Source organism: Pagrus pagrus (assembly GCF_965226575.1).
Source record: "Pagrus pagrus genome assembly, chromosome: 21".
In the NCBI taxonomy this organism is placed as follows: Eukaryota; Metazoa; Chordata; class Actinopteri; order Spariformes; family Sparidae; genus Pagrus; species Pagrus pagrus.
The window spans coordinates 26,836,501-26,850,958 of NC_140208.1; the positions used below are offsets into that span (position 1 = coordinate 26,836,501).

The following is a 14,458-nucleotide window of genomic DNA, read 5'->3' on the forward strand; positions in this document are numbered from 1 at the left end:
TGACTTTTGTCAATCTGAAATAAAATGACAAGGTATCAACAAAAATACATCACACCATGAATCCAGGCAGGTATCTACAAACACTTAAGATACTGTAGCTGATGTTTCAACCTCACACAGTTCAGACATAATGATTAGTACTCACGAATTTGAGCATGTTCCAGTCAAAAACATAGTCATAAGAGAAGCCCTGTCTGTGGAACAGGTTCCTGAAGAGCTGCCGTAGGTATGAGTAGTCTGGCTTGTCATCAAAGCGCAGGGACCGACAAAAATTCAGGTAAGTTGCAAACTCAGCTGTAAAAAGAGGGGGGATAACATTTCTCAGCTGATGGGAGAGACTGACTGTTCTTGATTAATATCTGTCAATGTGGAATATAAAATCATTTTATAGTAATTTTAAATGAAGAAAACCTATTAAAAAAAAAAAGAGACTCACAGGGATATCCCTTGCAAAGCACCTCAATGGGGGTGGACATTTTCTTCTCACTGATCCGTTCATACTTTTGCCTCTTGGTAGCAGCCTTAAGACCTTGCCAAGGAAGGGAGCCCAGATTAAAATACATGAGAACATAGCCTAAGGACTCCAGGTCATCACGCCTTGACTGTTCTGTAGAGGAAGAAGACAGACAAGGGGAAAGATGAAGCAAGGAGGAAGATTAAAGGGTCACTCCTGCACTCAGAAATACAACTTCAAATTTATTGCAGTTATGCAGTAATGAGTTCACGTCACACAGACTTAGTGATTTTTTTTTTTTACCAATCCCCAGATGTGTGTTGATTGAGGCATAGCGTGCAGTGCCAGTCAGGTTCTTGTTTTCACGGTAGGGGATGTGCTGGTGTGTGCGAGCGTCACGATATTTTTTAGCCAGGCCAAAGTCGATAATGTAGACCAGGTTGCCCTTTTTGCCCAGTCCCATCAGGAAGTTATCAGGCTTCACATCTCTGTGGATGAAGTTCTTGGAGTGAATGTACTCAATGCGACTGATCTGAAGTGGAGAGTAACAAAATAAAAATGACACAACACCATGTTAACATGAGGACATTCGCCAAGTGACGACTTAACAACCACACACTCACTTCCGTCTGTCAACTCATTCCATACACCAGTCAAGTCACAACAAGGGCATGTTTACCTGCTTAATTTGATGACCATGACAATCAGCACAAATCCCTAGCTAATTATATATTCTTTCGATTTTTTTCTTAATGGGGTCATTTTTTACCTTCACTGGATAGTGACAGGTTAAGGGGCAGACAAGAGATTGGGAGAAAGAGGTATAACGTGATATAAACGTTGCCAGTGGAAATTGAAGCATCAACGGTTGTAATCATGCAACCTATGCTTTCACCATTTCGTTACCTAGGCGCTCACTTATTAAATATTAAATACTTTTTCTTGATTTTATGAAGTTGTTCAAAACTTTGTGTGAATTCAGAATTATAAACATTATTTCACATTGTTTTATTTTCATAAACACAGTGTTAAAGGTGTTATTTCGATAACAAAAAAACTAGAAGGAATTTAGTAAAAGGAACTAAGAATATTTCTTGGCAAAATGGAGGTTATTACTATATAGTATAACGGCTTATTAAGCCCATTGAAAAAGAAATATGGAGCTGGGGAATGGGTTGTTTTTATAATGATTTATTATTTATTTTGTTATTATTCTAACATTAAGATTATTTTCCAAGATTAAAGTTGCAAATTTACGATAAAAATAAAACAACTCAGACATTCTTTGAGATTTAAGTAGCAATTTTATTGGAAAAAACTCACAAATGTACGAGAGAAAACCAATATTCTCAGAATCATAAACATAACGGGCTTTATTAGCAAAGTGTGTGTACACATACAAAGAATTCAACTCCTATTTTACATTGCTCTCCACGTAATTACACACATATAGCAAGGACAACAAAAAACAAACAAACAAGCAATAATGGTATTGAGGACCGTACTGTACAATGGCATGTGAAAAAAGGTCTACACAATATAGTAAAATCACCATATATAACGTAAAAGTCAGCTGTTGTGTGTATGTTGTGCAAGTAACATTAACAGTGCAAGTCAAATTGTTTTTCTAACCAAAGAGGGGCTCTTCAGCGTCAAATCATTGCTAGATTAAGGTTTCTAAGGGAGCAGTGCATGTAACAAACACTAGATTTGCAAAAACTGTGTCGGTTATATCCAAGCATAATAAGGCAGACCCAAACTATCAGAGTGCCAATACATAAAGCTTCGTATTTAATATAGTAATAATAGAGTGGTGTAGCGATGATTTTTTTGTAGGCTAACTTGGAAGTTAGCATCACCCTGGCTCTCTCAACAAAAAGCCTATGGGTTTTTTAAATTGGATTTTGGAATATTGCCGAAAATAAGCTCTGTGACAAACACAAGTTTATGATACACATTATGTTAATCTTCACAGATGAACACCACTTCAGTGATTTTCGAAGCGTAAATTAAATCGCTATTAGTATGACACTAGTGTTAGGCTATAAACAGACAGCATTGCGGTTGCATGACCTACACCACCACCAAGCGTCTTATTACACAATTACTATACCCGTTTTCTGTTAACTGATCAACAGTTAAAGTGAAACTCTCGCCAAAAAGCAACCGAGGCTTTATTTATGATTGGGTATGAGTCAAACCTTCACGTACAAGCACACTCATGACCAAAGAGGCACTTTTAAGATTTACCGTAGTTTCGTTTTGGGGCAAGCTCATTTTGAACGGGAGTACATAGGGCATACCACGACGGCATCAAAATGTCTATTTTTAGACCACTAAGAAGGCTCCACACATCATGAAACTTTACTGGTAGCATCACCAGGGTCTCTACTCATGACACGAGCAGTAAGAACATTGTTTGTGTACACAAAGTGTGTGAAAAAGACGGTTTTGAACTACTTACGCTTAGCTACTGGGACTCCGGCGCGCCGCCGCCATTCCAGGCAAAAAGTGTCGATCTCCGAGTGCGGCCATCATGACGGAGAGTAACGGTGGGACGCTCCTCGGGCAACACTGACGTCCATGTTGTTGCTTTTGACTAACGACAGAACAACGAATTATCCGCGAATTCATCTGGAAATAAGCCCGAGGAGCGTCCCACCGTTACTCTCCGTCATGATGGCCGCACTCGGAGATCGACACTTTTTGCCTGGAATGGCGGCGGCGCGCCGGAGTCCCAGTAGCTAAGCGTAAGTAGTTCAAAACCGTCTTTTTCACACACCTTGTGTACACAAACAATGTTCTTACTGCTCGTGTCATGAGTAGAGACCCTGGTGATGCTACCAGTAAAGTTTCATGATGTGTGGAGCCTTCTTAGTGGTCTAAAAATAGACATTTTGATGCCGTCGTGGTATGCCCTATGTACTCCCGTTCAAAATGAGCTTGCCCCAAAACGAAACTACGGTAAATCTTAAAAGTGCCTCTTTGGTCATGAGTGTGCTTGTACGTGAAGGTTTGACTCATACCCAATCATAAATAAAGCCTCGGTTGCTTTTTGGCGAGAGTTTCACTTTAACAGAAAACAATAGCTCAGTCCCTATGGACTGAGCTATTGCCGCTGCCACTCTACCCACTCTACCCACCCACCCACACACCCACACACACACACACACACACACACACACACACACCCACACACACACACACACACACACCAATTGAGAGTGTGTTCGTTTAGTCACGTAGCCCGTGCAATGCTGGGGTTGCTTGAGAAGGCAACTTTGAGCCTACTTCCTTATAAGGCCATGCAGCCCCGTCCTGTAGCATGATGACTCATGGTCAACTGATGTTCCTCTTTTACTCAATTATTGCTGCATCTTAACCTTTTAACCTCAGCTTTAACATTACTTTTGTCTGATTCTGACTCTTCATTTGATTTATCTACCGTTTCTTATTTTTATCAAGTTTTAACTTCATTGTAATCATGACATAAATTATCCATATTTGATGATAAATACAACACACAAAATAGCAGAGCTCTTATATATTACTTACTCACTGTTAGGATTGGGTAAAATGTCCTTTCTTGTAGATGGTTTATGGCAGGAGTGTAGGGGTCTCAACTCTTCTGACAATATAGTATAATTCTAGAATGCTGCTGCTCACTTAAATAAGCATTTTTCCTACTCAATTCAAATGAAACTTCTCTATCTCAAAAGAGAAAGAAATTGTAATTAACAAGTTGTTTCATTTAAAAGAACACTTCTCTTTCACCTGATACCACCTATGTGGTCTCACAGCGGACATGCATATCAGAGCAAAAACCAAGGTCGAAGGAACTGCCTACAGAGCTCAGAGACAGGATTGTGTTGAGGCATAGATCTGGGGAAAGCTTCAAAAAGATGTCTGCTGCATTGAAGGTCCCCAAGAGCATAGTGGCCTCCATAATTCTTAAATGGAATAGGTTTGGAACAACCAGGACTCTTCCTAGAGCTGGTAAACTTCCAGCAGGGCAACCATCACTGCCACACTCCACCGATCTGGGCTTTATGGCAGAGTGGCAAACCAAGATTGAACTGTTTGGCATCAATTCTAAGCATCATGTATGCAGACAACAAGGCACCGCCAATCACCTGCCCAATACCATGCCAACAGTGAAGCATGATGGTGGCAGCATCATGTTTTGGAGGTGTTTTACAGCGGCAGGGACTGGGCAACTGGTCAGGGTTAAGAGAAAGCTGATCGGACCAAAGAACAGAGACATCCTTAATAAAAATCTGGTCCAGAGCGCTCAGGACCTCAGACTTGGCCAAAGGTTCACCTTCCAACAGGACAATGACCCTAAGCACACAGCCAAAATAACACAGGAGTGGCTTAGCAGTGTTTCCCACAGAATCAGACTTTAATTGTGGCGATGTGGCAAGAAGAATGGAAGACAATCCCCAAATCCAGGTGTGCAAAGCTTGTCGCATCATACCAGAAGGCTAGAAGGTTTTAATTTCCCTGCACAGCGGGTCTGTGCAGGAAACACAACCGAGCGAATATCACATCTTTCATTTCTTTTGTCTTGGTATTTATTTATTCTAACAGCAGGTGCAATATTGGCAACTATATGCACTCTGCAACCCAAATGTGTGTTGATGTCTTGTCATGTCATGTCTATTATGTGTTGATGCCTTGTCTATAGTCTGATGTCCCTTAGTGTTTCTGTACTCTGTGGATGGCTATGGTTGTCCCTTGATGCCATGGCTGCTCTTCACCTGCTATGGTTGTCTTTGATGTTTTGATGTTTTTAATGTCATATTGTCAATGTGGTTTAAACGGTCACGTGTCACTTTACTTACTGAGAACCATTTTCCCCAAGAGGACAATAAATTATCTATCTATCTATCTATCTATCTAAAGAAGACTTGATGCCACATGTACTGAGCAAAGGGTCTGAATTCTTATGTCAATGTGATATTTCAGTTTTTCCTTCTTAATATAAAATTTCTAAAATTCTGTTTCCGCTTTGTCATTATGGTGTATTGAGTGTAGACTGATGAGAGGAAACAATCATTTAAATAATTTTAGCAATAGGCTACAACATAACAAAATGTAGTAAAAAAAAAAAGGGAAGGGGTTTGAATCCTCTCAGAACTGTATATGAGGAAAAACACTCCTGAATTTATATGTGTAAAAGTCGCTGTCACCCTATCTGTCTAGTGACTCTTTGTCACTCTTTCGCCTGGAAAACAGCGTCTGTCCCCGGCAGTGATAGCACTGCAGCTCCCACTATCTAATGACGGTAATTATGTGATGTTATTTCGAGCAAAAATTTTTAGCTCACATTGACCTCACATGTGGAAAAGTTAACGCAACATCAGTCCTCCATTCTGAGTCTTCTGTGATCTCCCCTATCTGGGAGTTACTGATGGTGGCTGATGTGATTTCAAGAAAAAAAAAACACTTGAGCAGTGTCTGTCACTTTCCATGACGTACAGTGGGTTGGAATGTGTAATATAACATCTGTAAGATTACAAACAGTGAGCAATTGTTTATAATTTTATCTCTTTAATTTATAAGTGGAAACCGGGTGGAAAACACTTAAGACACAGATCTCAACGTTATGATGCGTATTTTAGGTTCAGGTTATTGATACCAACTTAAAGTGTAACTAAACCCCCAAACCACTTTTTTCTGCTGAAAACAAATGTATTTGGGTATGAAGTAGTATTGTTGATGTGTTCTGGTCCAACTCTTGACATTTTAGTCAAAGTATTTCAATTTGGTGTATTTTCTTGTAAAAATGTAAGAGTGACTGCCCTCTATGGGTGGAACCCGGCTATTACAATCGAATTTTGCTGTTGGCCGAGATGGAGGCCGATGATGTTTTGGAGGCAGCTTACATCACGAGCCACGACTGTTCGCCCCGCCCCTCTGTGTGTGTTTTTGCGTGTGTGAGTGTAGTAGTGGTGGTGGTGTGGGAGGGGGGGACTCTGTTGGAGGCTGCACAGAGTGACTGGACGTGTCTTAACTGCTCCTGGAGCCCCGCCCACAATCAAGGCATTTTTTGAATTTCCAGCCTAGATGCACCTCAGCCAAAACCTAGGGGTTTAGTTACACTTTAAAGTATCTGCTTTTCAAAGACAGGATTTTATTTACTATGCTTTAGTACACTGGGAATCATTTTAAAATGATGGATGCTCCTGGGCGCTATATGAATAAAGGGCCGACACAATTGTGTTGTTCGATCCGACGGTCAGCCTGCTACATAGTCGGGTTGTGGCGCGTGTGCCAAGCCATTACAAGGGGAAGAAAAACATCGTAAGCGGAGGAAGCTAAAAGGAGTTTAAAAAAATGCAGTTGTGGCTCCAAACAGGATCTCTACGGAAGAGAAGTCTGGATCAGGAGGATAATAATGTTACGGCAGAAACGGCAGTGGATGACAGTGATCACAGCAGCATCCCTGAAGTATCCATAGCACCAACAAGCTGCAAACGGCGAAAAACTGTAAGAAAATATGACGCCGGCTACATTAAATTTGGATTCAGCTGAAGCGGGACGGAGGAAGAGCCCAGGCCCCAGTGTGTGGTATTTGGTGATGTTTTGAAGTACATTTATTGAGCACAAAATATATTTTTGTTTGCTCAAATAAAATTATGTTTTGCTCATGCATAATTTATCTTCAAAATATAATTTATGTGCTTGCAAGATATATTTTTCTGTGCTCAAAATCTCCCTTTGCTCCTTCACGAATGTGGCACAGATATCACGCCATAGTTTAAGTGCCAGTTCTCGTGCTACTCCTTTGCACAGTGTGATTGTGGCTGACAAGTCAACAATAAGTAATATTCCTATTGGGAATAACTTTGACTCCTGTTTGAACTATATTTAGCTGAACAGGGTTGCCTAATTCTACTACTGTATTTTTACATCGGTCATAATGGTGGTACTTGGAGAGCTGGATATTTTCTGAGGTGGTACAGGGAGTAAAAAGTTTGAGAACCACTGATCTAGAGGGTTATATATCAAAATAATACATGAGAACTTTAAAATTAAAACTTTAGTTCAAAGAATTAATTACAAAGCAAAATTGCCAACAATATTAGATGCAGCTAGTCTGTCACTGGGTCCCCACCTTGTCTATTGCATCTTGCCTTCTCTGCCCCAATAGCACCACATGCATTTTCTTTTCAAAATAAAAGCCTGAATATGCTGCAACATTTATTCAATATTCGATATTATGAAAATATTGCATATGACCGCAAATAGCGCAATATTTAATAATATATAATATCAGCCCAAGCCTAAGAACTACTTGAAGACATAAGACGACCGAGGCCTGACTGTCATGGATTTTCCTCCACAGTCACCTGATCTATTAGGCAAAAACTCCTTCGATTAGGCAAAAACTCCTTCACTAGATGTCTATCTGATAGTGCTGTAGCTAAATTTAAGGAAATTATACCGCTGGCACTAAATTCAATGCCATGTCTTAATATAATAGAGGACTCCTCCGCTAACCTCAGTTCCTCACAAATCGATCATCTTGTTGATAGCACTGCAGGCTCATTGCGAACAACACTGGACTCTATTGCCCCCCTGAAAAGGAAACCTATAAAACACAGGAGGTTAGCACCCTGGTATAACTTGGATACCCGCAAATTGAAGCAAACATCACGGAAATTTGAAAGGAAATGGCGTTCCACCAACTTGAAAGAATCCCGCTTAGCCTGGAAAGATAGCCTTAAAATATATAGGAAGGCCCTCCGCAATGCCAGAGCAAGCTATTACTCGTCATTAATAGAGGAAAACAAAAACAACACCAGGTTTCTTTTCAGCACTGTAGCCAGGCTGACAGAAAGTCACAGCTCTACTGAACCATGTATTCCTACAACGCTCAGTAGTAATGACTTCATGAGCTTCTTTAATGATAAAATTTTAACTATTAGAGACAAAATCCATCATCGCTTGCCCTCAACTGGCACTATTGTATCTTTAAACACAGGAACATCAGAAACAGTTGTAAATTCTGACTTATATTTAGACTGCTTCTCTCCCATCGACCTCCACCAACTAACTTCGATGGTTTCTTCATCTAGACCAGGGTTTCTCAACGGGGGCGGTACCGCCCCCCAGGGGGCGCTCTAAACATTGTGGGGGGCGCTGGGAGCGTGAGGGCTGAGAGGGGGGCGCTCAGGCATGAATGGGGGGCGCCACAACTTGGCTTGTACAAAGTTCATTTGAACTCTACATTTTAAACTTTCATGGTTTCCCAACTTTTTTAGTGCAAATAACCGACCTAAATAGTCTACTTTATGGGTGTTTCAATAAATTCTACTGAGCTACATGTTATGAGATCGGTGCGTGTCCTTTTATCGGTGCGATATCGTCGCCGATAGGATTTTACATGCGTTGCTCTCATTGCCGTAATTCCTAGACCGTTTGTGCTATCGAACAAATTTAAACTGTTCCTGAAAGCTGAGACTCTGGCCTTTGCACCCATATAAACCTCATTACGGTAGGCTATAGGTATCGCGAGTTATGGCCGGGCGAATATAGGCGAGCCAACGGGATTTTACGGACGTTGTTCTCATTACCGTAACTCCTTGACTGTTTGTGCTATCGAAAAAATTTCAACGGTTCCTGAAAGCTGAAACTCTGACCTTTTCACTGATATATGGGTTATTACGGTAACTCGTTTCTCTGCCCGCGGAGAGACAAACAGCACAGAGAGGAGAAAGACGGAGAGGAAGACCGAGAGGAGAGAAGGGCGGCAGACGCGGACATTTTTACGAGACGTTTTTATGACGATTGTGTGGCATTTGAGCATATTTGTGTGAGCAAGACATGTCAAGAAAGTCATCAAGGGTGACAAAACCTTCACAGAGGTTCACTGAGGATCACAGTGACCATGATGAAGGAGAAACTTCATCTGAACCAGAGCATGTAGTAAACGTTGTAGCTAGCTAGCTAATAAGCTAACATTTTTATGACTACTGTACATACTGTAAGTCACTTTCACAAAACAGGCCAAAAAATAAAAACTATGAGCTAAGAGCGGTGTGTGTGTGTGTAGAGGTGAGCGAGCGAGAGTAGAAGCGGTCGAGAGGAAAAAGTGTATCTTAACGTTCAGATATAGTTTCATAAAAATAAAGCTGCTGTCTGAGACCAAGAACCCGAGTCTGCTGCTTCCACTGCTGGGTAAAAGGGAAGAGATCTCCTCTCTGCTCCCTGACCACGATTGGACGAGCTGAGCAGGAACGGCCTCCATAGTAACGCCCGTAAACAATAAATAAATCAATAAATAAAGTGCGTACAGCCCTATATAGTCCCCCTATTTAAAATAGGCTTTTTTTCTTCTTTTTTTCCTGGGTTCATGTCAGCGTCTCAGTGCTCAGGCAATGACCGTTTCTTTTCAAATGTTTAATAAGCCTAGAGCGCATTAATTAACGCACGAGCGATTTCTGTTTTTTTATTGGTTCATTCACTGTTGTTCACGTGAAGTGTGCGTGTTGTTGGCATCCCTGACTACATTAGCCTTCTAAAACTAATTTTCAACAAATTCTGCTGTGGTGGTATTTTTCTTCCCAAGTTCCACGTTGCTTAATACACCTGGGGTTATTTTCAAATGTTGTGATATCGTGAAGTGATATTAACGTTAACCACTTCTATTCAGACTTAATATGCAATTCATTCATCATCCTCAAATGCTGTGTGGCCTTTCTCTCAGTAGAAACACCAGTTTGACTTAAATTCTATCTCACAGCTCTTTGCAGAAAGATCCTAGCAACTCAAGCGCTCAGGGTCCCATTACAACTAAAACAACATTTCCATGTTGTTTACCAGTTTCTCCAGGCATAGTGTTGAGTTATATACAAACATGACCTACTATATGTGTCAAAAACATACATTTTGGAGGCAATGTTCAAATTAAAATCCATGCTTTCATTTCCTATAAAATGTTCAGATTTGCTCAGCAGCACATCATGTTGGGGGCATAAATACAACTTCAATCCAATAAAAACAGGGACTTTAAAGCAAACGAATGGCTTCTGTCATACAAAACCCGATGTCAATTGAAGTCCACCGGCCATAACACACTGTTTACAAGAACACGTCAAACACCAGAACATATAGTAGATTTGCCTCCCCCCTGGGGGCGGTAAGAGGATCATGGTATGGTCAGGGGGGCGTTTGTTCAAAAAAGGTTGAGAACCACTGATCTAGACCAACAACTTGTCTCCTAGACCCCATCCCAACTAGGTTGCTGAAAGAAACTTTACCTTTAATTAGCACATCTCTACTAGAAATGATCAACCTGTCTCTATTAACAGGATACGTATCACAATCCTTTAAACTAGCTGTAATTAGACCGCTTCTTAAAAAGCCTAATCTTGATCCAGAAGCTTTAGCCAACTATAGACCTATATCCAACCTCCCTTTCCTCTCCAAGATCCTTGAGAAAGCAGTCGCCAACCAGCTATGTGACTTTCTTCATAACAATAGTTTATATGAGGATTTTCAATCAGGTTTTAGAGCACATCATAGCACAGAGACGGCACTGGTGAAAGTTACAAATGACCTCCTAATCGCTTCTGACAAAGGACTTGTCTCTGTCCTGGTCTTACTAGATCTTAGTGCTGCATTTGATACCATTGATCATCACATTCTACTACAGAGACTGGAACACTTAATTGGCATTAAAGGATAAGTACCGTTTTTTACAACCTGGACCTTATTTCTGGCAAAACATATGGTCATTTACTCACCCAGATAACTTTGGTGTCATTCGGCGTCGTTCGGACGAAATTAGATCCAGTGTAGCGGCGATATATCCATATAATGGGAGAGACGGGGCAGCGACACACAACCTCTATATAACGCATTATCTGCCACGAAACTAGTTCATTTCATCAATATTTTGTTATGAAATGCTAGCGCTATTAGCCTCTGAGTCCGGGCTCGTCTATTGTCAACATCCGGGGTCTGTAGGCTGATCTACTACCTCTGACCTGGAAGATGTCGTCTCTGAGCTGCGCGCGCACCCGGGACAGCGCGGCTTGTTTACCTGTAGCTGCTACTGCGAGTTTGACCCCGGATGTTGATAACGGACGAGCCCGGACTCAGAGGGGAATAGCGCTAGCATTTCATAACAAAATATTGATGAAATTAACTAGTTTCGTGGCAGATAATGCGTTATATAGAGGCTGTGTGTCGCTGCCCCGTCTCTCCCATTATATGGATATATCGCCGCTGCACTGGATCTAATTTCGTCCGAACGACGCCGAATGACACCAAAGTTATCTGGGTGAGTAAATGACCATATGTTTTGCCAGAAATAAGGTCCAGGTTGTAAAAAACGGTACTTATCCTTTAAAGGACCCGCATTAAACTGGTTTAAGTCCTATCTATCGGATCGATTTCAGTTTGTACATGTTAATGATGAGTCATCCCTGTATACCAAGGTTAGTCATGGTGTTCCTCAAGGCTCCGTGCTTGGACCCATACTATTCACCTTATATATGCTCCCTCTAGGAAATATAATTCGGAAACACTCCATAAACTTTCATTGTTATGCAGATGATACACAGTTATACCCATCAATAAAGCCAAATGAAACTAATCAGCTTACTAAACTCCATGCATGTCTCAAGGACATACAGGCTCCCATGGATCCTGGCTGCGCCCGGGTCGTGGATCGTGGATGCGCCCACTGCTATGGCCCTGCCTGATCGTGGATGCGCCCACTGCTATAGCCCTGCCTGATCGTGGATGCGCCTACTGCTATGACCCTGCCGGATCGTGGATGCGCCTACTGCCATGACCCTGCCTGACACCCACCACTACTGTCGCTAATATTAGTCACATCTGTTACATACGTTCCACTACTATTATTGTAATGCATTACTACATACTATCCTTACCATTAATCACTACTACTGTTATCACTAGTAATCACATTTCCATGTGCATTTCATTATTATTGCTGTAACACATCTTGATGTACTTTCACTCCTGTCAACCATCGCTTATAATTGAATACATTGTGATCTCGTTGATCCGCTCTGTACATGCAACATCTATTGCACGTCTGTCCGTCCTGGGAGAGGGATCCCTCCTCTGTGGCTCTCCCTGAGGTTTCTTCCGCATTTTTTTCCCTGTTAAAAGGGCCTTTTTTTGGGGCAAGTTTTTCCTCACTCGAATCGAGGGTCGAAGGACAGAGGGTGTCGTCTCTGTACAGATTGTAAAGCCCTCTGAGGCAAACTGTGATTTGTGAATTTGGGCTATACAAATAAAATTTGATTTGATTTGAAATTTGATTTGATTTGATCTCAACCCCATTGAACATTTATAAGTGCAGACATAGACTGAGAGAGCCAAGCACAGAGAGCTTTATGGTATGACACTGTCAAATCATGCTGGGTTAACATGAGTCATAAGGCTTTGCACAAACTTGTGAAATTTTTAATTGTAAAAATATAGTCTGTAATGAAAGAAGAGACCGATTTAAGCTGCTCTTGTGTCTGGTTGTGTTTCCATATAGTGGTCTGAAGTGCCAACCAGAGGGGAGAATTGGAAGATGTTATGTCCACGTTGTGATGAATCTGCAGTGATGTTCTCTGCCCTATTTGCAGACTGAAGATGTTTAAGGTCTGAATGGAGGGCAGGCTGCCACCAATGATTTCCTCTGCAGTCTTGACTGCCCATTGTAGTCTGTTTCTGTTGTGTTTTGTTGCCGATCCAACCCAGGATGTGCAGAGAACAGACTGGACAATTTAATTGTAGAACTGGATCAGGATATCCTGACACAGGTGGAACTTCTTGAATTGGGGCATGAAATAAATTTTCTTATGGGCCTTCTTGATGACCTGAGTCTATGTTGAACTCCCACTTTAGGTCGGGGGAGATAATGGATCCCTGAAACCTGAAGGTTTCCACGGTGTTGTAGAGTATGGTTATGAGAGGCCAGTGTTGGAGGATGTCAAGTGTCATCTTTACGGTTTTAAGCGTGTTCAGCTCCAGGATGTTCCGACTACACCAGAGGGCCACTTGTTCCCCCCCGTTTGTACTGAGCCTTCACCATTCCAGATTAGGCCAATGACCGTCGTGACATCTGCAAACTTCAGGAGTTTAACAGACAGGTCTCCAGAGGTGCAGTCATTTCTGTAAAGGGGGAAGAGCAAAGGGGAGAACACACATCCCAGGGGAATGTCAGGCAGATTACACAGGTGTCTGATATGAATTTTGTCCGTTGATTCCTTTCTATCAGAATTTGTCATCCAATGACAGGTGGAGGCTGGCACAGCAATCTGGGTGAGTTTGAAGCACAGGACTTCTGAGATGATTGTGTTGAATGTCAAGGCATGTCCCTGGGGAGCCAAAGTGTTGGAAGATGGAGTGCAGTCCCATGTTGACCGCATCAACCACTGACCTTGGAACTGTAGTCCATGGTGCATGGTGGCCAGAACGTTTTTTTTTTGCAGATCATTTGACCTTTCGTATTTAAATGGTCATCACTTATAATTTGATCCTTTTAAACATTTGTGTGGAGTTTTGTCATAATTAGCATATGAATTCTAAAGTTAAGGCCAAACGTTTTTTGTGTGGTCACATTGACCGTGACCTGTGATAACCAATTCTAAACATTCACACTTGAATCTAAGTGGAGTTTGTGTTTTAAATTTGAAGAAATTCCCAAAAGATGTTCCTGAGATATCATGTTCATAAGAATGGGGTGTACACATAACTACAGACATATCTATGATGTGCATACAACCAGAAAACATAATGCCTTTGGCCAAGGGTTTGGCAGGGCCTGGAAGCATCCGTCCCATAATCTTGTAGTAAAAGCAAGTAAAATAACAATCTGAGCCTGTCTGTGGCATAAACAAGCAGGGATTACATTGCAGCCCATTTCACGCCCGTAGCAATCTTGCTAAATACTGGATAATTTTTAAAAATTGTTGTCCCCTTACACAAAAACATTGTCAGTAAAAAGAAAGAAATTGGGCCAGTATT

General features: G+C 41.5%; 1 protein-coding gene across 7 annotated transcripts in view; it reads right to left on the reverse strand.

Moving 5' to 3' along the window:
• The window catches only part of csnk1db (casein kinase 1, delta b), a 195,697-nt gene that overhangs the window by 78,619 nt on the left and 102,620 nt on the right, over positions 1 to 14,458 (reverse strand). For all 7 annotated transcript variants that reach the window (XM_084342579.1, XM_084342580.1, XM_084342575.1 and 4 more), the window contains 3 exons: positions 758 to 986; positions 437 to 607; positions 146 to 294 (listed from right to left, as the gene is read on the reverse strand). In XM_084342579.1, the coding sequence (XP_084198705.1) occupies positions 146 to 294; positions 437 to 607; positions 758 to 986 (549 nt within the window). The remainder of the gene's footprint in view (positions 1 to 145; positions 295 to 436; positions 608 to 757; positions 987 to 14,458) is intronic.